This window comes from Parambassis ranga, chromosome 24, assembly GCF_900634625.1.
Source record: "Parambassis ranga chromosome 24, fParRan2.1, whole genome shotgun sequence".
Lineage (NCBI taxonomy): Eukaryota > Metazoa > Chordata > Actinopteri > Ambassidae > Parambassis > Parambassis ranga.
Genome location: NC_041043.1, coordinates 13086835 through 13110975, shown reverse-complemented (window position 1 = coordinate 13110975; position 24141 = coordinate 13086835). Strand labels below are relative to the sequence as shown.

Genomic DNA, 24141 nt, shown 5'->3' with positions numbered 1-24141 from the left:
TTAGTTGACTGTGTTGCTAATAAGCACAGGCCTCATGCTTTTCTGGCACTCTACAGAGTGGAGTTATGTGTATCTGCCTCCCAGGTTTAAATAAAAGGAGTTTGGTTGGATAGTGATGCACATTGTCATAGACAAGAGATGTTCTTTTTCAGCCTATGGTATAGTTTAGTTTATGGGTGATAAAACATTCTTTCTTTTTTTTGAACCCTTTGAAGTTGTTTTAAGAAAACAAAGTCCAGACTCACTTTAGCATGACCATCACATTTCAGCTCAAGAGGTTGCTTGACAGAAACATTTGTATACATTTGTATTACATTTTGTCTGAATCTCATTTACATGTGATAAATGTTCTATAATATGACTGAAATTCATCCAAAATGTCTTTTGTTTTTGCACCAGACATAAATGGATCATTGTGATCCTAAAGTTAAGTTTGTGCTGACACAATATGACAAATATGCACCATGATTGTAGTTTTTCAGTTCAGTTTGTATAGGCTGACAACACAACAAGTGTGTGTAGAGGGATAATAAGCATTGCTTGTGTACTTCAGAACATTTTATTGTGAATTCACCTAACAGAAAACGTGTACAAAGATTTTTAAAGATGATATTACACAGTTTGTATATACAAGGGATATTTAAGTGTGTGCATGAGCCGTGCCACATGTCACAGAGACGGCACATCAGAAAAGTAATTTATAATTTTGAATTTGTAAAATCTCCTTGAAATATTCTCCCAGAAATGATCATTCTGAAAGCTGATCTGAACCAGCTGTAGAAGAAAGCATAAATAAATGGATTGAGCAGTGAATTTGACAGTGCAAGCCAGTTCAGCAGTTCAATCAGTGCAAGTGGCATGTAAACATGACTGAATGAAAGCACAGTGGTGCAAAGAAAAAAAGGCAGCCAACACATGAGAAACACTCCCATCACTACAGCCAGAGTTTTGGTGGCCTTCCTCTCCATTTTACTGACAGCTGCTCCACACTTTGTTGTGTTGTGGATGCTGCGCGCCTGTCTCTGTGCAACAAGGAAAATCTTCAGGTAGATAAACAACATTATGATCACTGGGAGGTAAAAGGATAGCATAAGTCCCATAATGTTTGCTATTACAGCATCCATGAAACAGTTTTCAGCACATTTTTCTTGGTTCATTCCAACAATTACAAAGCTAATTCCTATTAGCACAGACACACTCCAGCTCACCAGGATCATGATCACAACAACGTGATCGTTGATTTTAGTTCTGTATGTCAGAGGCTGACACACTGCATAGTATCTGTCAATGGAAATACAACAGAGATTTAGAATAGACGACGTACACAGTGAGACATCAAATGTCCCTCGCACCTTACAAAATAAATCCTTATAGAAAAGACAGGAGCTGATAGAGAATTCCATGGTGAGAGGAAACACTAAAACCCCAACACATATGTCAGCCACAGCTAGAGAGAGGACGAGAGAATTAGTGGGAGTGTGCAGCTGTTTGAAGTAAATGACAGAGGTTATTACAAGAAGGTTTCCACACACAGTGATAACAGATAATGAACCGAGGAAAATATGAAACAGTGTACACATTTCAGACAGGTTTCTTATCAGTGCATTAGAGATGTCTATTTTGTAGCAGGGGTGAATCTGGACATCAGTCCTGTTGATGGTGACTTCCATGCCTGTGAGATCCTGTAAGTCACACTTTCAGAATGAAAAACAGTTAGACAGTTGTGTCTGAATACACAATTCAATCATTTGTTGTCTCTATTTGTTTTCATACAATACCCAGTCAGATGGTCCTTCCCTGCTGCGGCACTCTACAGGACTTAGATGTAGCATTTATCGTATTCTGCTACATAACAAAACCCTGCGAGCCTTACTGTCCAATCAGATGTGAGACTCGAGGAGTCTTCAGGATACCATAACAACAGATTATGACGTAATTGTGTGTGTTTGTGTGTGCATGTGTGTGCACACAGTTAGATATATGTTTTATTGTAAAGGTAAAATTCAGTGTAAACAATCACTTATAATCATTTTTTAAAAAATATAAAAACAAAGTGCATAAGAAGACAACTTACTCTTATGCTTAATTAGTGGGAGCCTTTGAGCTTTCTCAGCAATGAGGCGGTCCCATCTGGGGATAATGGGAGACAATGACACCCGAAGCGTGTTTCTTATGTCTAGTCCACTCCGTAATTTTGTTTTGGCCGTCATTAATTGCTTCTGTCCTTCTTGTTCACGTTTTCTTCTTTCAAAAAACTCCATGGCTTATCTTTTAATGCAGGGTGCTCGGTCTTAAGTGCCGAAGCAGTTTTGAAGGCTTCGTTGCCTCATTTGTGAGTCTGTCGCCACATATCACTCAGAGCGGACTTGGTGTGTGAGAATCACCTGTTGCAATAAATCCGTATAGGACTCCTGATATAGTCTTTTAAATGCAGGTTTCTTTTTCTTTGAAGGGGTAGGCTCCTCTTCTTCTGTCTCCTTGTTAGGCCTTTTCCCCTTTCCGAAGAAGCTCTCCAAAGACGTTTTTCATTCATTGTTGCTAGCTTGTGTGACAAGCGTCTGGGCAGGTGCTTAAAGGCACAGGCGGATGAATCTGATCGATTTATAAAATGAAACAGCTGTCAGACTCAGATAATGAATAATATATTTTTTGCTCAGTCTTTTTGTGCGGCCCGGTACCAAATGACCCACGGACCGGTACCGGTCCCCGGCTTGGTGGTTGGGGACTACTGCTCTAAACCAAACAGGAAGTCCGCCATCTTGAATTATGTGGTCATTTTTGGCGATTTCTGACCCTTCTACAAAACTTTTCACGCCCAACATACCTTATCCAATTAATCTGAAATTCACGGTGTCCACTCATGACACCATAGGGTATAGACACATTCCAGACTCTTAGACTTAGACTCTTTTAAGTTACTTCTCAGGTATTACCGTGTGGCGATTTCCCACAGGAAACAGGAAGTCTCTATAACTTCTGTGTTTGCTGTCCGATCTGTCCCAAATGTATGATCAAATTCTCACCCTAAACACATCTATACAACAATATTCAGTGTTTGGCACAGCGCCACCTACTGGCTATGCATAATGCCATGCTAGCATACTGTTGGTAACTACTTGCACATGCTTCATTTAATTGACTTGAAATTTACTTAGGCTACTCTTGAGACAATAAGGAACACACGTTCAATATTCTTTACAAAAAATATTAGTTTAAAGGGGCGTGGCTTTAAAATAACTCTTTCGAAAATATTACGGTGTGGCCGGAGCACCGCGACAAAGTTGACCCTTCACCATTATGGCCTCTCTACTCTGTGCGATTTTTATCAATCTCATAAGGCCATTGCATGACACACTATGCGACTTGGATCTAATAAACTTTGGTACGACGTCAAGTTTGATGCGTGCAAATTGTACAATGACCATTCATTGAGACCAGGTCATCCAAACTTCATTAGGCAAAGCTCAGGTCCTATGGTTAGTCTCCCTCTGTGCGCAGGACATGTACAGAGCAAAATGATAGTGTCTGTAAATTATGTAAGTTAACATGACATAAACAATTGTCTAAATAGATAAACAGGTTTTGTGCTGATATCAATAGATGAGGGTATATTTTTTGGAAATCAAGAGCTATGATATTGCACAGCTGCATGTGATGCAAAATGCTGTCAGAGCCGACAGACTCGAGTGTGTAATTAATTTCAGTGCAAAATAATCAGGTCAAAACAATGTAATAAGCAAATAAACTAGTAGTCTTTATGTTACTTATTATTTGTTAACTTTTCCTGCTTCAACCTCCCTCCCTGTATCGCTGCTTACAGCTTTTGTGTTGTATAATAATAATGTATTGTTGTCATCCTGGGGGGTTTCTGCCTTAAGTCTGATGTCTGTTAATAATTTCATTTTACATTGTAGAATGAAGTTAAAGATGATCTATTCAGGCTGTGGACTCTTCTGCATTTGTTGTGGAGCTCAGATTCACTGTAATGACCTGATCCCCATACTTATCACAGCTATCATTGCTATAACTCTGTTAGGGAAACTGCATTTGTGAAGTCTTTGTCTTTATGGTAGCTTGTCTTTATTAAACTGGAATTATGTTGTGTACTATGTTAAGCAGATACTAGATAAACATTAGAGTGAACTAATACCTTTCCTGAAGAGGCTTTGCCACTCCCTCTGTGTGGCTTGTGGTGCTGTCATGTTTCACATGTTGCAGTTTAAAGTCATTAGACATAACTTTACCTGGATGAATGAGAGCATCCACAGACATAGTAGATAGATACTTTATTGTCATTGAATAAGGAATATAAAATGACATTTTGTACACTCAATATATAACAATTAAAAAATGTGAATTCCATTTTTGTTCTTATATCCAAATCAGTTTTGCATAATATGTTAGATTGCAGGTTTCCTGATAGAGTAGAAGCTGCATTTTCAACTTAATTTTTTAATTTCCCCCTAAGAGACATTACCTTCAGCACAGTAAGGTGCACACACGTACGCACACACACACTTATCAGTGCAGGTTTGTATTAGAAATTCCACCTTGAAATATTTTCCCAGTAATGATCATTCTGAAAGCTGATCTGAACCAGCTGTAGAAGAAAGCATAAATAAATGGATTCAGCATTGAACTGGTGAGAGCCAGCCAGTTCAGAGTTTCATACACAGCAACAGGCACTGACACATCGTTTAAAAGCTGAAAGCTTAAGCAAAGAAAAACAGGCAGCCAACACATGAGAAACACTCCCAGAACTATAGCCAGAGTTTTGGTGGCCTTCCTCTCCATCTTTCTGACAGCTGCTCCACACTTTGTTGTGTTGTGGATGCTGCGCGCCTGTCTCTGTGCAACAAGGAAAATCTTTAGATAGATACACAACATTATGATCACGGGGAGGTAAAAAGAGGAAATAGGCCCTAAAATGTTAGCAAGCAGTACATCAAAAAAACATTGTCCCTCACATTTTTCAAAATTCAACTCTGCAATGACAAAGCCAACAGCAACTACAACAGAAATACTCCAGCTCACCAGGATCATGATTACAGCAATGTTAACATTTATCCTTGTTCTGTATGTCAGGGGCTGACACACTGCATAATATCTGTCAACGGAAATTGAACACAGGTTTAATATAGATGCTGTGCTCAGTGTTACATCAAAGCTCTGTCGAACTTTGCAGATTATATTCTGATAATACAGACAGGCACTCACAGTGAATTTTATACTTAAAGGAAAAACTAAAATCCCGACCATCAGGTCAGCCACAGCCAGAGAGAGGATGAGATAGTTAGTAGGAGTGTGCAGCTGTTTGAAGTAAATAATGGAGATTATAACAAGCAGGTTTCCAACTATTGTAACAGCAGACAACGAGCCAAGGAAAATATGTAATAAAAGACATATTGTGGAAGGAGAACTCATCATATACAAGACTTCATAACATGGATGTACATCATCAACATTAGTGCGGTTGGCAGGGAAAGGTGGTGCCATGATTCTGAGTTCCTGCGAAAAAGTTTGTTAAGAATAATTTGAATTGTAAAACATTTGCAAAAATAAAAGAAAAAGAAAAAGCATTTTTGTATCATTTTATATCATACCTTTTATATGCTGGAGGGGGTTGTCAGCCAGGCATCGGTTCAGATGGGTGTTTCTCATCACTGTGGCATTGTGAACAATGTTGATTTTTATAAACCCTAAACTCATTATCATATCCACTGTAAGTGTCCAATCAGATGGAGGACTTTTCATCAGTCCATCAGAGTCCAGCTTTCATTTTGTTTGATGACTAATAGAGAGACCTTATTGTTTTTATATTTTCAAAAGGACTTTCCACTAACATTTTCGTGGCCTAAATATTACTAAAATCCTTCATCAATCCTTTCATGTTAGTCTCACTGGGCCTTGCTGTGTAGGACCTTGGATGCTGAAACTTGTGTGTTCTGGGTCGTGGTGCAGATACTGCTTTCTGGTTTTTTGTTTTTTTTTGTTTTTTGTTTTTTAATGGAAGCTAGGCAGGCAGGACAACGTGCAGCTTGTTCTGTCAAGTTATCACACAGAGAAATATCCCCTAGTAGAGTAAAAAAAAACCTTGCATTATTCTGATTCACAAGTCAGGGGCCTCTGGTTCACACTAGATAAATGTGATGAAGAGATGAATGTGTCATACAGAGGGTTAGGGTTAGGGTTAGGGGTTCTTAATACTGGTCACTACAGCCTTTTTTACTTTTGCTCTTCTGAAATTGTACACGTGTAACCCAGAGGAGCAGTATGTGAGAATGTAAATGCCTGCTTCAGTCATATAAACATAGCAAACATGCTCTTTATCCTGCTAGCTTCTTATAATAGTGCAGAGTCTGTGTGATGTCTGATAGAGCATGTGAATACAGCAGGTAATAGTGTGTTCCATACAAACAGAAGAACAAGGAACTCATGGCACTATACAGATTCAACTTATGGTTGTATTGAATCAAGTTAAGGACAGTAACATCTTAATCATTAACTGTAATGGATTGCAATTTAGTTTGTCTTGTTATCACATGATGTAGGTGTATGTACCTACGTAAGTAGAAGACATCTTCATAATTAGACATAATTAGACATAATTAGACGTGTGTATACTTACACAACAGGCCAGATTAATATGACAGTCGATCTTGTGCTGATAAGTATGAGGTGGTTGTAATTTTGGAACCAGACATTTTTACCTGACATCATTTTTCTAGCCTTTGGAAAGAATTACACATTTCAACATGCAACAATGCGTTTGTCATGTTATAGAGTCCATTAAACTGTGTATATTCAATGCATTTATTTCTGCATCTCAGTCAGTGCAGTTTATAGTTAACAAAATCACCATGAAATATTTTCCCAGAAATGATCATTCTGAAAGCTGATCTGAACCAGCTGTAGAAGAAAGCATAAATAAATGGATTCAGCATTGAATTAGAGAGAGCCAGCCAGTTAATTGCTTCTATCACAGAGACTGGTACTGAATCACCAGCAAGAGGCAGAAAGGTGATGCAGAGAAAGAAAGGAGTCCAGCAGAAGAGAAACACTCCCAGAACTATAGCCAGAGTTTTGGTGGCCTTCCTCTCCATCTTACTGACAGCTGCTCCACACTTTGTTGTGTTGTGGATGCTGCGCGCCTGTCTCTGTGCAACAAGGAAAATCTTCAGATAGATACACAGCATTATGATCACTGGGAGGTAAAAGGATAATATGGGTCCAACGGTGTTTGCCATGAGGACGTCTATTAAACACCTGTCCCCACAGTTTTCGCCGTTTAATCCAGCAATTATAACCCCAATCCCAATCAGAGCAGAAACCCCCCAGCACATCAGTATCATGATCACAACAACCGGGTGATTGATTTTAGCTCTGTATGTCAGAGGCTGACACACTGCATAGTATCTGTCAACAGAAATACAACACAGATTCAGAATGGAACATGTGCTGAGACAAATATCAAAGCTGCCTCGTACTTTGCAGAATAATCCCTCATGATAAAGACATGAACTGAGAGAGAACGCCATGCTGAAAGGAAAGACAATAATCCCAACCAGCAGGTCGGCCACAGCCAGAGAGAGGATGAGAGAGTTAGTAGGAGTGTGCAACTGTTTGAAGTAAATAATGGAGATTATTACCAGCAGGTTTCCACACACTGTGATAAGAGCTAACAATGCAAGAAAAGCATACAATGATATACATATAATGGAAGGACTATTTGTCAGAATGTAATTAAAGTTATCTATCACATAGCAGGGATGTATGTCAGTCACAGTGTAAGTCCTGTTGCTGCCTTCTGTTTCCATTTTTTAGATCCTCAATTCAAACTATATGATCAGCAACAGAAGAAGAAAATCAGTCAGTAACCGTTCACAAGTCCAACCTTCAATACCATCAGTGTGTCAGTGTGTGTGCTGGGATACACAGTAATTGTTGCTGTAATATTCTCCAACCTCTGTTTCATTGTTGGAGTGGTTGTCCAATCAGAATCGTAACTAGTGATGACGATTATGGTATGTGCCTCCCATTTGTGCAGAATACTGTATGCTATGCTGTATGATAATGTTTTTCACCTAAATATGGACAATGAATCTCATGTAAGTATGTTTCACACACTTAGTATATAGCCCTTAATTGTTCTATAGTCTATCCAGTGTGTCCACAATCTGTCCGGGGTCTCCTGGTTGGACATACATGGAACACATAACAGGGGAGCAACCTGGGGGCATCTGTTGGGTGTTTAATGGAGTGGGGGATCTGTTGGTCTCCCACTCCATTCACATGTTTACACTCCATTCACGCACTATAGATACATGGACTGAGGCAGCAACCTATCCCCAATCTATAAAGGGCATTCTATCCTTTTCAGTAGGGGAAATATGGCCTCACATTTAGAGGTGCTGATAATCATCCCCACTGCTTCGCGCTTGGCTGCAAAGTGCTCCAGTTAGGGCATGAATTCACGACCTGATGAAGCTTCCAGAACCTTTGGTATTTAAATCCACCTGAATTCACTAGTAGTCTATTGTAGTGCTCATTAGTTCTTACTTGGGGCTTCTGTATAATTATCTAGTCAATCATCTGTCAAATGTACAAGCGTAATAATTAATAATAAATAATGACATTCCCCAGGATGGGGTGCCTCATAGCACTCATTGACAGTATATAACTATGGATGACGCTTGATGCATGATTTCACCCTTAGTTTCGTGTAGAGCTGTTTTGAGTTTCTGTTGAAAGCTCTGATCGTTGCTTATACATGCAAAAATGTGGAGTGTGAATTATTGTGATATCTTGACTTGCTGTGTGGAATGTTGGGTGCTGAGACTATTGGTGCCAGGTACAGGTCATGGTGGAGATACACAGCAACAGTCAAACTGCTTTCTCAGGTTGCCAGAAGCTGAACAGCCCGGTCATGTCCAGGTCATGTCCAGCTTGTTCTGTTAATTTACCACACACAAAAGGAAATACATTGTTTTAGTTAACTATTGCCAGGATTGACTGGACAACCAGATGATTAGTGATGGTTTTCCTTTTTAATTATCTTAATATAATATTCCCAGCAGAGTAAATAAAAAATAGATAATACTAAAAAAATAAATAATGGCGTAATTCTGATTCACAAGTCACATCTGTGCCCTCTGGTTCAGAGTTGTGATCTGGTCAGTCTGCTCCCACACAGATAATCACATTTACTACAGACATTAACATGTGTCATACAGAGATGGCATCCAGATGCTTCAACTAAAGCCCTTTTGACACATGAATGCTGTTCTAAAACTGTACACATGTAACCCAGTGGAGCAGTATGTGAGAATGTAAACGCCTGATTCAGTCATACAAACATAGCAAACATGCTCTTTGTCCTGCCAGCTTCTTATAACAGTGCAGAGTCTGTGTAATGTCTGGTTGAGCATGTAAATACAGCAGGTAATAGTCAGAAGAATTCTCTGCCATAATAACAGACAGACATAATATGTTTAATAGAACATAAATAATTATGCTGAATTATAGTTAACAGGTTTTAAACAATGAGACAATACCAACTGAACAGCAGTTGACACAGGTGGGTCTTACGGGCCTTAGGGATTAACATTTATGTTACAACATGTTAAAAGTAGAAAAGCAGCATGTGTACAGTGGTACTGTGTAAACATGTGTAATTAGACAACATGCCAGACTAAAATTACAGTAGGTATTGTGCTGAGAAGGTTGTATTTCTGTTACTTTTTTTAAACCAAATATCATTATGTAGCCTTTAAAAAAGACAACCTGCTGATGCTGTAGAGACCATTAAACTAGTTACATTCAATTAACTTATTTCTGCACCTCAATCAGTGCAGTTTACAGTTAGTAAAATCACCTTGAAGTATTTTCCCTGTAATGATCATTCTGAAAGCTGATCTGAACCAGCTGTAGAAGAAAGCATAAATAAATGGATTCAGCATTGAATTAGAAAGAGTCAGCCAGTTAATTGCTTCTATCACAGAGACTGGTACTGAATCACCAGTAAGAGGCAGAAAGGTGATGCAAAGAAAGAAAGGAGACCAGCAGAAGAGAAACACTCCCAGAACTATAGCCAGAGTTTTGGTGGCCTTCCTCTCCATCTTACTGACAGCTGCTCCACACTTTGTTGTGTTGTGGATGCTGCGCGCCTGTCTCTGTGCAACAAGGAAAATCTTCAGGTAGATACACAGCATTATGATCACTGGGAGGTAAAAGGATAATATGGGTCCAACAGTGTTTGCCATGAGAACGTCTATTAAACACCTGTCCTCACAGTTTTCGCCGTTTAATCCAGCAATTATGACCCCAATCCCAATCAGAGCAGAAACCCCCCAGCACATCAGGATCATGATCACAACAACCGGGTGATTGATTTTAGCTCTGTATGTCAGAGGCTGACACACTGCATAGTATCTGTCAACAGAAATACAACACAGATTCAGAATGGAACATGTGCTGAGACAAATGTCAAAGCTGCCTCGTACTTTGCAGAATAATCCCTCATGATAAAGACACGAACTGAGAGAGAACGCCATGCTGAAAGGAAAGACAATAATCCCAACCAGCAGGTCAGCCACAGCCAGAGAGAGGATGAGAGAGTTAGTAGGAGTGTGCAGCTGTTTGAAGTAAATAATGGAGATTATAACAAGCAGGTTTCCACACACTGTGATAAGAGCTAACAATGCAAGAAAAGCATACAATGATATACATATAATGGAAGGACTGTTTGTCAGAATGTAATTAAAGTTATCTATCACATAGCAGGGATGTATGTCAGTCACAGTGTAAGTCCTGTTACTGCCTTCTGTTTCCATGTTTTAGATCCTCAATTCAAACTATATGATCAGCAACAGAAGAAGAAAATCAGTCATTAACCGTTCACAAGTCAAACCTTCAATATCATCAGTGTGTCACTGTGTGTGCTGGGATACACAGTAATTGTTGCTGTAATATTCTCCAACCTCTGTTTCATTGTTGGAGTTGTCCAATCAGAATCGCGACTACTGTTGACGAATATCGTGTGTGTGTTCCCTAGCGAGGGAGCAGAGGTTGTCCAGTGTTCCAAGGCGAGGATGGAGGTAGCATTGTTCCTTATGGTTGTAAGTTTCACTACTTGGGGATCTGTCCAGCATCCTCCCTGCCACCTGATCCAACTCCAGACCAGGTGGTGATCAGTTGAAAGCTCAGTTCCTCTCTGAACCTGAGTGCTGATGACACAAGTATAAGGTTATCAAGTTGCACTGGAGGCATCCTAGCACAATGTGCGATTGTATGTTCAAACATGGTGTTTGTGGCGGTTAGGCCATGACCAGCACCCAAGTCTAACAACAGAACAATGCATAGTTTTAGATGGAAAGGCTATTCATCCCAGTCCTCTCCAATTACATCAAAATGCATACCACTTCAAACAGGTGGTTATCTCCACCTGTTCTCCTGCCACTCATACTCGTAACTGGATATCGTTAGATATCGATAGTAGTCTATTGTAGTGCTTGTTGTTTCTTACTTGGGGCTTCTCTGTAATTGTCTAGCTTCATCTTTTTTAGTGCCTTTGGACAAAAATATCTGCTGAATGAATAAACATAATAATAATATTAGTTTCAATATTATTATTGACGGACATCAGGCGACTTCTCGGTGTTCTTCTCAGTTTCACTGGTTGCTTCATAGACCTCATGGACAGTTAATTATTTGCACCACCCTAGAGCCAGTTTGGTTTATGCTTTGTATGGCAATATACTGTCAGACATAAACAATCTGTAATTACAGCACGGGGCATTGTGATGTAAGTAGCTTCAGTATCTCAGCCTGTTTTATAACAACGTTTTCCTCTTACATCTTATTCTTTAACGTTTGGGTTCAAGGCCTGAAATCCTTTGCAGAATTATAAAAATCAGCCTGGTATTGGCGCAGTAACCATTGTTTTTGAATTGACCTTGTATTATGTAATATCTAGTTGTTTATGTATCATATAATGTACCATAGTTTCGATTCTTTACTTTGATGTCATATTTCTATGTTCTCATCTTACATTTGGGTGTTTACACAGTTCCGACCTTTTAGGATCCCACAGGCATAGCAAGGTGGGAACTCACAGAGGGGAAAGGTTCCTTGTTTATAATAGAAAGAAACTGGCAGAATTGTTTTTAAAGGTAGGGTAGGAGATTTCATTCTGATGCACTTTTTGTTAAATTATTGTAATTTCTCTTTACAATCCGATAGCAACCGATTAGTTCGGCAGTTTCGCTTTAAAACGATTAATCATCTGTGGAAGCTATAAAATGCTAAAAACAATCTAAATCTAAAGCCAATCCTATGAGGCGCACCTGCGCATATAGTTGGCTGGTTGGCTGCTCTGTTCCTGCTCTGCGCGCATCAGAGAGGTACGTGCATGATGGCCGAAGTCACAGACTGGTTGGGAGGCGTAGCTTCGGGGTGAGCTCCGAGAGAACGGGCCATGTGTTTACTTTCAAAATCTGGCTGACTCTCACTGAGTTTTCAAAATCTCCTACCCTACCTTTAATCTCTGATGAGGCATCATTTTCTTTGAAACGTGGATCAGTCAGAAAACTTAACCAAATCACTTAAACCTATGTTTCATCACATTTGTACACATTGCTCAGTTAAAGTTCCATTTACCCCAAAGAGGCTCTGTCACAGACAAGACATTCTGCACTCATTAGCACAAGTATAATGCCTCGGCTCACACCTGGCAGAATGCCAGCTTGTGAACCAAAACAAGCTTTTTACAGTTGATACAAATGAGTAAAAAAAATAAGAATCAGAAGAATGTTTTTCTCTTTTGCATATATTTAATGCTTTAAATACATTCCAGATTACAATTTTAAACATTTATTATTTTGATTTAAGGAAAAGATTAGATTACTTATACACCAAATTTCAAACAGTAGTCAGTGCAGTTTACAGTTTGAAAAATTACCTTGAAGTATTTTTCCAGAAATGATCATCCTGAAAGCTGATCTGAACCAGCTGTAGAAGAAAGCATAAATAAATGAATTGAACATTAAGTTTGATAATACAAGCCACCTGATTGATTCATTCACAGAAAGAAAGTAAGGATGTCTAATGCTTTTCTTATTTACCGTTTTATGTTTTTAAAAAAAAAATTTTTATGTTTTAAGACAGGCATTGGAAAAGCATCAAATCGGACTCATTACTCATCCTATTATTATTATTATTCTCCACACCGATAGTATCCCATTAAAATACTAACAAAATCCAGATTTTACATTCATGAATAATAATCATGAATAAGAAATAATAACCACATGGAACATATTTTCCTTATTGCATATATTTAATAGTTTACATATTTCACAGCACTCTTATATATGTATAATTCTTTTTACTTTATAAAAGGATCAGAGTACTTATTCTGTGTCTTTTCAAACAGTAATCAGTGCAGTTTACAGTTAGCAAAATTGCCTTGAAATATTTTCCCAGAAATGATCATCCTGAAAGCTGATCTAAACCAGCTGTAGAAGAAAGCATAAATAAATGGATTCAGCATTGAGTTTGATAATGCAAGCCAGTTAAGTGTTTCAATCACAGGAATGGGAGCTGAATCACCACCAAGAGGCACAAAGGGGAAATAAAGAAAGAAAGGAGACCAGCAGAAAAGAAACACTCCCAGAACTATAGCCAGAGTTTTGGTGGCCTTCCTCTCCATCTTACTGACAGCTGCTCCACACGTGTTGTGGATGCTGCGTGCCTGTCTCTGTGCAACAAGGAAAATCTTTAAGTAGATACACAGCATTATGATCACTGGGAGGTAAAAGGATATTATGGGTCCAACAGTGGTTGCCATGATGACTTCTATTAAACATCTGTTCCCACAGTTTTCAGTGTTTAATCCAGTAATTATAACCCCAATCCCAGTCAGAACCGACACCCCCCAGCATATCATGATCATGACCACAACAACACAGTGATTGATTTTAGCTCTGTATGTCAGAGGCTGACACACTGCATAGTATCTGTCAACAGAAATGCAAACTAGGTTCAGAATAGAACATGTGCTGAGACAAATATCAAAGCTCCCTCGTATTTTGCAGAATACTCCCTCAAAATACAGACAAGAGCTGAGAGAGAACGCCATGCTGAGAGGATATACAATAATCCCAACCATCAGGTCAGCCACAGCCAGAGAGAGGATGAGAGAGTTAGTAGGAGTGTGCAGCTGTTTGAAGTAAATAATGGAGATTATTACAAGCAGGTTTCCACATATAGTGATAAGAGATAATAATGCAATGAAAACATATAGTAATCCACAAATGATGAAATTATAGTTTGCCAGAAAGTTATTGACATTGACAATCTCAGAGCATTGATATGTGTCAGTCACTACATCAGTCCAGTTGATACTAACTTCTGTTTTCATGTCTTCAGTCACCTACAGTTCAATACAGTTCATATTATTATTCATACAGAAATACAGAGACAAATCATAATACATACTGTATATAGTTTACCAGTGTCAGTTATCATCCAGTACCTCTGTGTTATAGGCTGTCCATGCATGAATGCTGGCTGTCACATGCAGAACCTTAATACTTATCAAACTCCATCTAATTACCATATTGTTGCACAACCAGAGAGGAGGAGGCCACGGCAATTAAACGGACCAATCAAACACATTGTATATTTTTTTTCTCTCCCTTTTGTTTGTTCCCAGTTGATTTTCAGTGTAAGCCTGTTCAGATTGAACTGTTGGTTTTTCTGTAACATTTTTTAGTCCTAAACCATTTGACCTTTGACTTCCATGGGCATTATCAAGGTCAAACCACTGGTGTTCAACATGTTAGGTTTTCCCAATGCTACTGCGTCTTCTTCCCCACTGAAGGAAAGCAGATTAGTATCATCCTTTGCGGTTTGATCTGCTGTTCTACCAGTGCACTCAGCACTTGATATAATCACTTATATCGTGATATTCTTTCTACCCTGTCATTGTCTTAAGACCAGATGCAGCACCCATAGTCCTTTAATGTGAACTGTACGGTCCAATTATTATTTTAAAAACGTTTCACTTCATGAGTCTTGATTTTGACCCAGGTGTCATCCACATATCTCTGTGATCTTCTGTCTACATTCTGTATGTAGAGTTTGGCCACTATTTGTGACTCCATGGTGCAGCTTTGCTTCTACCTGTAAAATTGCCACTGTAGTGGAAATAGGTAGTGGTCAGGCGGAGGTCCAGTAGGTCACAGATGTGTGAGGTATGTTCTGTCTGTGAGTGCTTCGGGTGTAGGGATGCAGGTAAACAATGAGGTGACATTAAACAAAACTATTGTATTATCTGGGTCCATTAGAACTTTCCCAATCTTGTCAATAAAGTCCTGTATAACAACATTAATAATAAACATTTAAATTGGCTGTTACATTGCATCTATGTTGATTTTAGAACCTGCTGTTTTATCAACAACATAACGTAACAACACGTAAGACCACTTTCATAAAAATTATGAACAGAACCGGTGACAAAAGGCATTCCTGCGTCCAACATGCAGCGGAAAAAGGTCTGACTAACTGCAGGCAATGCTAACCAAACTCCTGCTCCAGTCATACAGGGACTGGACCCTTGGCAGAGGGCCTTGGACCCTATATTCCCAGAGCACCCACTACAAGATGCTCCGACGTACACGGTCGGACGCAAAACACATGGACTGGTTGGGCAAACTCTCATGAACCCTCTAGTACCCTGAAGAGGGTATAGAACTAGTCCAGTGTTCCACGGTGTCATGACCTTCCCTGGTCACCCCGGATCATCACAGTCCGTCTTCTGTGATCAGAACATTGAGTGAAAGACAATACACTTGGTGTATAGTTTCGCCTTTGCAAAGGGAGAAGCACTTAGTGAACACAGGCCTTTCAGTCTGCTTCACTCTCCTCCATAAGTGTTTCTGCCCCTCCCTGGACAGAGGCTAGTTTTATTGAAAAGTGAGGTACATTTGCATAATACATAAACAATTTGTCAAGACCCTCGTAGGTATTCCCATATTGGGACATGTTGCCCCTTTATCTCCACCTACTAATTATAATAATTGGTCTAACATATTTATGACTATGAAACACTTTGTCCCTTCTATGTTGGATGATTTATCTTACGTCCGTGCCTCCTACTGCTTGGGCCTTCACCGCATCAAAGAGTTCCTCCCTAACTCTCTGTAAGAGTTATAGATGTGTTTTTCTCAAAGTGTCAGCATATATAATCGAGTACATGTCAGTGCGTAAATAACCTTATATACTTCACAACAGCCAGGAAGAAAAACGCATTGTTCCTCCCGAACCTGAGGTTTGACTATAGGTTGAATTCTCCTCTCCAGTACTCTGGCATAGACTTTCCCAGGGAGGCTGAGGAGTGAGATCCCCCTGTAGTTGGAGCACACCCTCCGATTCCTGGTCTGCCAATCTAGAGGCACTGCTTCCGGTTGCTATGCGATGTTGCAGAGATGTGTCAGCCAACACAGCACTACCACATCCAGAGTGTTATGGTTCTGCCTTCAGATCTCATCCACCTCTGGTGCCTTTCTTCACAGAGCTTTTTGACTACGTCTGCAACTTCAGCCCAGGTGATAAGCGAGTCCACCACTAAGTCCCCAATCTCTGCTTCCTCAATGGAAGGCGTGTGGTGGGATTGAGGAGATCCTTAAAGTACTTCTTTTACCATCCAACAACATCCCCAGTCAAAGTCAATAAGTCCCCACCTCCACTGTAAACAGTGTTGGTGAACTTCTGTTTTCCCTTTCTGAGATGCCGGTATCACTTTGAGGCCGACCAATAGTCCTCCTCCATGGCCTCTCCAAAGTCCTCCCAGACCCCAGTTTTTGCCTCCACAACTGACCTAGCTGCAGCACGCTTGGTCTGCCGATAACTATCAGCTGCTTCATGTGTCCCATAAGCCACCCAGACTTGATAGGACTCCTTTCTTTGCTTGACGGCATCCCTGACTTTCGGTGTCCACCACCCGGTTCAAGGATTGCCACCATGACAGGCACCGGACACTTTACGGCCGCAGCTTCAATGTCCCCAGATGGAATCTGGTTGAAGCTCTCCTGAGTTCAGCCAAATGATCCAAACAGACCCTCACAATATGTTAGGTTCTGCCAGGTTTGTCCAGCACAGAAGTCCAATAACAAAACACCACTCGGTGAGGACATTCCCTCATCACTCCTCTCCAGGTATTACTGTTATTGCCCATGTGGGCATTTAAAACCCCCAGCAATCTGAGTCCCCAGTTAGAGCACCCTCCAGTATCCCTCCCAGGGACTCTAAGAAGGTTGAGTACTCTGCACTGCTGTTAGGCCTGTAAGCTGAAACTACCTAGCGAGACCTCTCCCAAACCCAAAGATGCAGACCCTCTTATTTACGGGGGAAAACTCCCAACACATGGCAGCTGAGCTAGGGAGCTTTAAGCAAGCCCACACCAGCCTGCCACCACTCACTGTGGAGTGGAGGAGTCAAACCTCTCTAAAGGAGTTGATTCCAGAGCCCAAGTTGTGCATGGAGACAACCTGACTATTTCTATCCGGTAGCGCTTAGCCACCTGCACAAGCTCAGGCTCCTGCAAGACTTGGGCCTCCATCTCTTAGTGTTGCCTTTTGCTCTTCAATGTCTGCTTCATGGACTTCATGAACTCATTTATAGTTTATTGTTTAAATGATCTCAGTACTACTTTCTAGTTCTTCTTGCTTGTGGTGGAGCAGAGAAACAATTATGAAGTTTGTTTTAAATGCTTCTACACCACAGATGTTTCCAAACAAGAGGGCATAGTCTGCTTCATATCTGCAACATAGTCCTCCTCTCTCTTCAGCATTATGTGGTGGTAAATAAAGTGACATACAAAGCCTCTTTCTGAAATGCTGGATTTTATCACTGAATAGATTAAATGTAGCACCTTGTTTGTTTGAAGAGTCACCAAAACAATATTACCTTTGATTGAGAGAAGGCAGTAACATAAAGTGAAATGTACTAAATGTTTTATTGCACAGTTCTCTACTCCTTCTTCTCCATCAACACATCTTTCTACCTCTTTGTGCTAAGTGAGAAATGAGAGGAAAAATGTATTTTGAGATTGATAAACAATTACAACTGAAACAAAAAACCCACATGACTTCAAAGTTTCATATACTTGCCTGTGTTTGAGGATGCCTGTTGTTGTTTTCACACTTTAATAATGCCTTTTTAATTCTGGTTATTTTGAATGTTTTAAGGCAGCCACTGTGGGGGCATCACTTTGGGCTTATTACTTTCCCTCTAAAAAAACATGTACACACCAATGTTTCACCATAAAAACAATCAGCAGTAAACATGTTGCTGAAGATTCTCAGTCATCCAGGTCATAATACGTAGAGAAGATTGAAGCAAGGTGTCTGGACTTGTAGAGTTTTCTTGAAGACATTTCGCTGCTCATCCAAGCGAACCCCCACCAAACAGTTAGAACTGATGAAGCCTCTTGGATGAGCAGCAAAACGTCTTCAAGAAAACTCTACATGTCCAGACGCCTTGCTTCAGTCTTCTCAACGAATCAGCAGTACAGGCCAGCTTTAATATTGATTATTAAGAAGTAAATAAGTGTTATTTTGGTCAATTTTGCTTGAGGAAAAGATCCTCAAGTAGCATTTCTTCCATCACATTTAAACATCATCACTTTCCTTTTATTTAAATTACACACTAATTATTGACTCTGCAGTAATATTCAGCTTTTACATTAATGAATGAGTGATGAAACAGCAAGAGGGAACATTGTTCACTACAGCATATATTTAATACTTTGAGTACATGCTCCACATCACACTTACATATGTGTAATCATTTTTACCTAAAAAAAAATCAGATCAGAAATTTCCTTAATCACGTGTTGTTACTGGCACGAAGATTAATTTTACTAAATTGGACAAATAGAGAACCTCCCTCCCTCTCAGCCCTAACACCTACAATTGGAGAAAATTCAGTTCTCACTGAGAGGGAAATCAGAATTGTTTCACTTGATTTGGCAACCTCTAGTGGTAGCGATAAATGACATCCTTAGCTCAAGGTTGTTTTTTTTTTGTTTTTGTTTCCCCCTGATTATGGATATTGTAATCTGTTAATTTTATGAAGGACAATTTGTTTTGTTTCAGTAATCAGTGCAGTTTACAGTTAGTAAAATCACCTTGAAATATTTTACCAGAAATTATCATTCTGAAAGCTGATCTGAACCAGCTGTAGAAGAAAGCATAGATAAATGGATTGAACATTGAGTTTGATAATGCAATCCACCTGACTGATTCATTCACAGAAATAGGTGCTAATTTACCAGTAAGAGGTACAAAGGTGATGCACAGAAAGAAAGGAGACCAGCAGAAAAGAAACACTCCCATCACTATAGCCAGTGTTTTGGTGGCCTTCCTCTCCATCTTACTGACAGCTGCTCCACACTTTGTTGTGTTGTGGATGCTGCGCGCCTGTCTCTGTGCAACAAGGAAAATCTTCAGGTAGATACACAGCATTATGATCACTGGGAGGTAAAAGGATAATACAGCTCCAACAGTGTTTGCCACAAGGATGTCTATCATACACCTATCTCCACAATTTTCATTGTTTAATCCAGCAATTACAATCACAATCCCAATCACAGCAGAAACCCCCCAGCATATAAGGGTCATAACAACAACAACACGTTGAGTGAATTTAGCTCTGTATGTCAGAGGCTGACACACTGCATAGTATCTGTCAACAGAAATACAAACCAGGTGTAGAATAGAACATGTGCTCAGTGAAATATCAAAGCTCCCTCGTATTTTGCAAAATAAAACATCAAAATCCAGACAAGATTTTGCAGCGGATGCCATGCTGAGAGGAAAGACAATAATCCCAACCAGCAGGTCAGCCACAGCCAGAGAGAGGATGAGAGAGTTAGTAGGAGTGTGCAGCTGTTTGAAATAAATGATGGAGATTATCACAAGCAGGTTTCCACATGAGGTGATAACAGCTAATAAAGCAATAAACACATTTAATAATCCACATATAGTGGAATGGCTGTTTGCCGGTATGTTATTAAAGTTAACAACCTCAGAGCAGTGACGTGTGTTAGTCACATCAGTCCAGTTGATACTAACTTCTGTTTTCATGTCTTCAGTCACCTACAATTCAATACAGTTCATATTATTATTAATACAGAAATACAGAGACAAATCATAATACATACTGTACATAGTTTACCAGTGTCAGGTATCATCCAGTACCTCTGTGTTAAAGGCTGTCTGCGTGAATGCTGGCTGTCACATGTATCACTGTGTAGAAACTTAATACTTATGAAATTCCATCTAATTACCATATTGTTCACTAACCAATGACAGGAGACCATGACAATTAAACTGACCAATCAAACCATGTCTGTATTCAAACATCATAACATTTTTGTGTATGGTCAGTTTTTGTTTTGTTTTTGATCTCCATTTTTTTCCACATTACAGTTGAATAACTCATGTTTAAATTGAATGAATTTTATAATTTGAATGTTTTTTAATAAATTCACCGAACCAACCAATCAGAACTATGTCCAATAGTACAGAAATCACCCAACAAATGCCTTAAAATTATTTCAAATATGTGAAGAAATAATAGCATGATGTCATACCCAAAATTGATGTGTTGTGGCACGCTAACCATCTAGCCATTGCTTGTATCCTCACATAATACCACTAGTTGAACTTTCCATGTAATACCTCCATTTGATGGCAGAGAAGCTGTGTTGTTGATTCAGGTCATAGTACATAGAGAAGATTGACAGACGCCTTGCTTCAATCTTCTCTACATAGAGAAGAAGATCTTTCTTTTTTATCTTTTTACACTGAATGAAAGAAATGCTTTCCTGTCAAAACAAAAATATTAATCGTCCGTGGAAGTGACAGGGCTCTAAAACAGTAGCCAATCATTGTGTGTGATCCTGTTCAAGTCGTTGCAGTGTTGGATTCAAACTTGTTTGCCGTGCAACTACCAAAGAATTTCAGTGCACTTGTCACGTGTGATGTACAGTGCAGAGGTCATTGTTCAACTGGTCAACAGTTGCAACTTCGGAATCTTCAGGAGAATCAGACTATGATGGCAGAGAAAATACCAAGCAGTCATAAAAGAAAAACAGTGTTTGAAAAAGCAACTATTTTACATCATTCATCATCATCTTAACTTACATTTCTTGAGGCGATCGTTAATGTTATGTACTCTGTGAGGTTTCACTAGGCTAAGGTTGCTAACGTGTAACTTAAATAAAGCCTAAGATGTAGATCTATTGTTGGTCATTAGCGTTTTTGAGCATTTTTTTATGCCGTTTACATTATGTTGGTATCTTAGCTTTGAATAAGTAGTGACCTAAGTTATTTCAGTGTGTTAGAGTTCATACAAAGAAGTTACCACCTTGAAGCCTGTCAGTTCCTGGTCAGCAAACACACAGAGAGGCACTGGCCATTGAGATTTAGACGTACAGCAGGTAGTTTTCTGTGATGTGACAAAACCTAGGAAAGTAATGTGCTGGTACAAACCTGAAGATTTTTGCAATGTCCTCCTGAGAAGTGGGTTGTAGTTTTTAATTGTTGTTTTTAAAATCTTGCTGACTCTTACTGTTTTTTCAAGCATCTCTGACCAAACCTGTAAACATAACAGGATGTAGAATTAGAGTTACTATTTGATTAATTATTACAGCCGATCTCTGTGATAATCTGTTGCATAAACTACATGATGTCTGCTTGCTGCAGGGATCAGGCCTCCACACCTCCATGTTGCCTTTTGCTCTTCAATGTCTGCTCCATGGACAAACTGACTTGCAGTACATTGTTTACATCATCTCAATGCTAGTTTCCAGTTTCTTTTTATTTCTGGTGAGGCAGACCAGTTACAGATGTTGGGTTTTAAATGATTCTACACCACAGGTCCGATTGCTGCCAGATGTTAATAGGCTTTTATTGTTTTTGTTTGTTTTTATTTAATTAGCTTCCAAGTTAGATAGAATTAATCTAGTGTCCATGACTTATAATAATTGACAAATGAGATGCATTTGTTTTTTTATTTTATTTTGTTTTCAGTTTCTTGATTTTTTTTTTCAAACTGGAAAGCAGAATCGGCTTCAGAGCTCTCACTCTTCTCTTCTCCCTCTCGAGATTGTTTTTAACTACAGTGACATCATGCAAAGCCTTTCTCCTCAATGTTAGAATGTATTACTGAGATTAAATGTAGCACCTCCTCTGTCTGCAGTCAGTAAAATAGTATTTCTTAGCCTTCTTTTTTAACTCATAACAGCAGTTTAATAATCAGCTTAGCATAAAAGCATGTTCCTTCTTACTGTTGTTATTATATCAATCTAATCAACACAAATAGCAGACATCATCAGTGACCTTATTGATTATTCAGCAATAAGATTTTAGAACATATTAAAAAAAAAACTAATTTGCACCAACTAGGAAGTCATTACTGATTAGGGGTGGAACGGTTCACTAAATCCACAGTTCGGTTCGTATCACGGTTCTGAGGTCACGGGTTTCGGTTCGGTTCACATTGTTGAGGGTTTTTCTACTTTTAACACTCTGGAAATACCATAGATGAGCACAAAATATATATATCCTAATTATCCAACATTCAACATATTTAAGAATCAGTTCAGTGTTTCCCCATCATCAGGTCAAGTCAATTTCATTTCTATATAACACCAGATCATAGCAGAAGCTATTTAAGATAACCTTTCCTATAGGAAATATAAATGTTTGCATGACTCTTTTCTCATAAAGTTCTCATACGCTACTCGAATGTCAGCGCCTCTTTCTACTTGTGCTGAATCGGGGAAAAAAGAACAAGGAACAAAAAACACTGTTTTGAGTTTGAAAAATACATAAGGATTTATTTTTATATTACAAATCTACATGACTAGTATTAGTTTTATCAAAACCGACTCCTAAAATGTGCTGCTTTTCTTTTTGGACTTTTGGAGTTTTCTGTTTGTAAATATTATTCCATGAAAATAATCCACAGTTAAATCCAGCTTTTTTATTCATGAATAAGCACATCACACTTACATACTGTACATATAAGTGTTTTCTATTTTCTCATCACTTTTCAAACAGTAATGAGTGCAGTTTACAGTGAGTAAAATCACCTCTAAATATTTTCCCAGTAATGATCATTCTGAAAGCTGATCTGAACCAGCTGTAGAAGAAAGCATAAATAAATGGATTTAACATTGAGTTTGATAATGCAAGCCAGCTGACAGCTTCAATCACAGGAATGGGAGCTGAATCACCAGTGAGAGGCAGAAAAGGGAAATAAAGAAAGAAAGGAGACCAGCAGAAGAGAAACACTCCCAGAACTATAGCCAGGGTTTTGGTGGCCTTCCTCTCCATCTTACTGACAGCTGCTCCACACTTTGTTGTGTTGTGGATGCTGCGCGCCTGTCTCTGTGCAACAAGGAAAATCTTTAAGTAGATACACAACATTATGATCATTGGGAGGTAAAAGGTTAATATAGGTCCAACAGTTGTAGCCATGAGGATTTCTATTATACACCTGTCCCCACAGTTTTCAGTGTTTAAACCAGCAATTCCAATTCCAATCCCAATCAGAGCAGAAACCCCCCAGCACATCAGGACCATGATCACAACAACACAGTGATTGATCTTAGCTCTGTATGTCAGAGGCTGACACACTGCATAGTATCTGTCAACAGAAATACAACACAGATTCAGAATAGAACATGTGCTCAGTGAAATACCAAAGCTGCCTCGTACTTTGCAGAATAAATTCTTAAAAACCAGACAATATTTGAGAGAGAACGCCATGCTGAGAGGAAAGGCAATAATCCCAACCATCAGGTCAGCCACAGCCAGAGAGAGGATGAGAGAGTTAGTAGGAGTGTGCAGCTGTTTGAAGTAAATAATAGAGATTATAACAAGCAGGTTTCCACATATCGTGATAACAGCTAATAAAGCAATAAAAACATAAAATAATCGACATACAGTGAAATTTCTATTTGCCACTACATTATTCAGGTTAACCATCTCAAAGCAGTGATATATGTCAGTCACTACATCAGTCCAGTTAAAGGCAACTTCTGTTTTCATGTTTTCAGTCACCTACAAT

General features: G+C 39.2%; 7 protein-coding genes across 7 annotated transcripts; all 7 read right to left on the bottom strand.

The window, feature by feature from the left end:
- On the bottom strand, positions 1-1832 carry LOC114429092 (trace amine-associated receptor 1-like). The gene is made up of 3 exons (XM_028397940.1): positions 1779-1832; positions 728-1682; positions 1-47 (listed from the first exon to the last, which is right to left on the bottom strand). Exons 1-3 carry the CDS (start codon positions 1830-1832, stop codon positions 1-3), a joined length of 1056 nt encoding a protein of 351 aa, XP_028253741.1.
- Positions 1833-4521: 2689 nt separating this feature from the next.
- LOC114429090 (trace amine-associated receptor 1-like) lies at positions 4522-5496 on the bottom strand. The gene has a single exon (XM_028397939.1). The coding sequence runs from the start codon at positions 5494-5496 to the stop codon at positions 4522-4524; it is 975 nt and encodes a 324-aa protein (XP_028253740.1).
- A 1334-nt stretch (positions 5497-6830) lies between these two features.
- LOC114429089 (trace amine-associated receptor 1-like) lies at positions 6831-7817 on the bottom strand. The gene is made up of 2 exons (XM_028397938.1): positions 7493-7817; positions 6831-7420 (listed from the first exon to the last, which is right to left on the bottom strand). Exons 1-2 carry the CDS (start codon positions 7815-7817, stop codon positions 6831-6833), a joined length of 915 nt encoding a protein of 304 aa, XP_028253739.1.
- Positions 7818-9845: 2028 nt separating this feature from the next.
- Positions 9846-11268, bottom strand: LOC114429088 (trace amine-associated receptor 1-like). The gene is made up of 3 exons (XM_028397937.1): positions 11132-11268; positions 10508-10740; positions 9846-10435 (listed from the first exon to the last, which is right to left on the bottom strand). Exons 1-3 carry the CDS (start codon positions 11266-11268, stop codon positions 9846-9848), a joined length of 960 nt encoding a protein of 319 aa, XP_028253738.1.
- A 2167-nt stretch (positions 11269-13435) lies between these two features.
- LOC114429087 (trace amine-associated receptor 1-like) lies at positions 13436-17620 on the bottom strand. The gene is made up of 4 exons (XM_028397936.1): positions 17555-17620; positions 16743-17090; positions 14092-14431; positions 13436-14019 (listed from the first exon to the last, which is right to left on the bottom strand). The coding sequence occupies exons 1-4, from the start codon at positions 17618-17620 to the stop codon at positions 13436-13438; spliced, it is 1338 nt and encodes a 445-aa protein (XP_028253737.1).
- Positions 17621-19160: 1540 nt separating this feature from the next.
- On the bottom strand, positions 19161-20147 carry LOC114429086 (trace amine-associated receptor 1-like). The gene is made up of 2 exons (XM_028397935.1): positions 19823-20147; positions 19161-19750 (listed from the first exon to the last, which is right to left on the bottom strand). The coding sequence occupies exons 1-2, from the start codon at positions 20145-20147 to the stop codon at positions 19161-19163; spliced, it is 915 nt and encodes a 304-aa protein (XP_028253736.1).
- A 2967-nt stretch (positions 20148-23114) lies between these two features.
- On the bottom strand, positions 23115-24122 carry LOC114429085 (trace amine-associated receptor 1-like). The gene has a single exon (XM_028397934.1). It carries the CDS (start codon positions 24120-24122, stop codon positions 23115-23117), a length of 1008 nt encoding a protein of 335 aa, XP_028253735.1.
- Between the last annotated feature and the right edge of the window lie 19 nt (positions 24123-24141).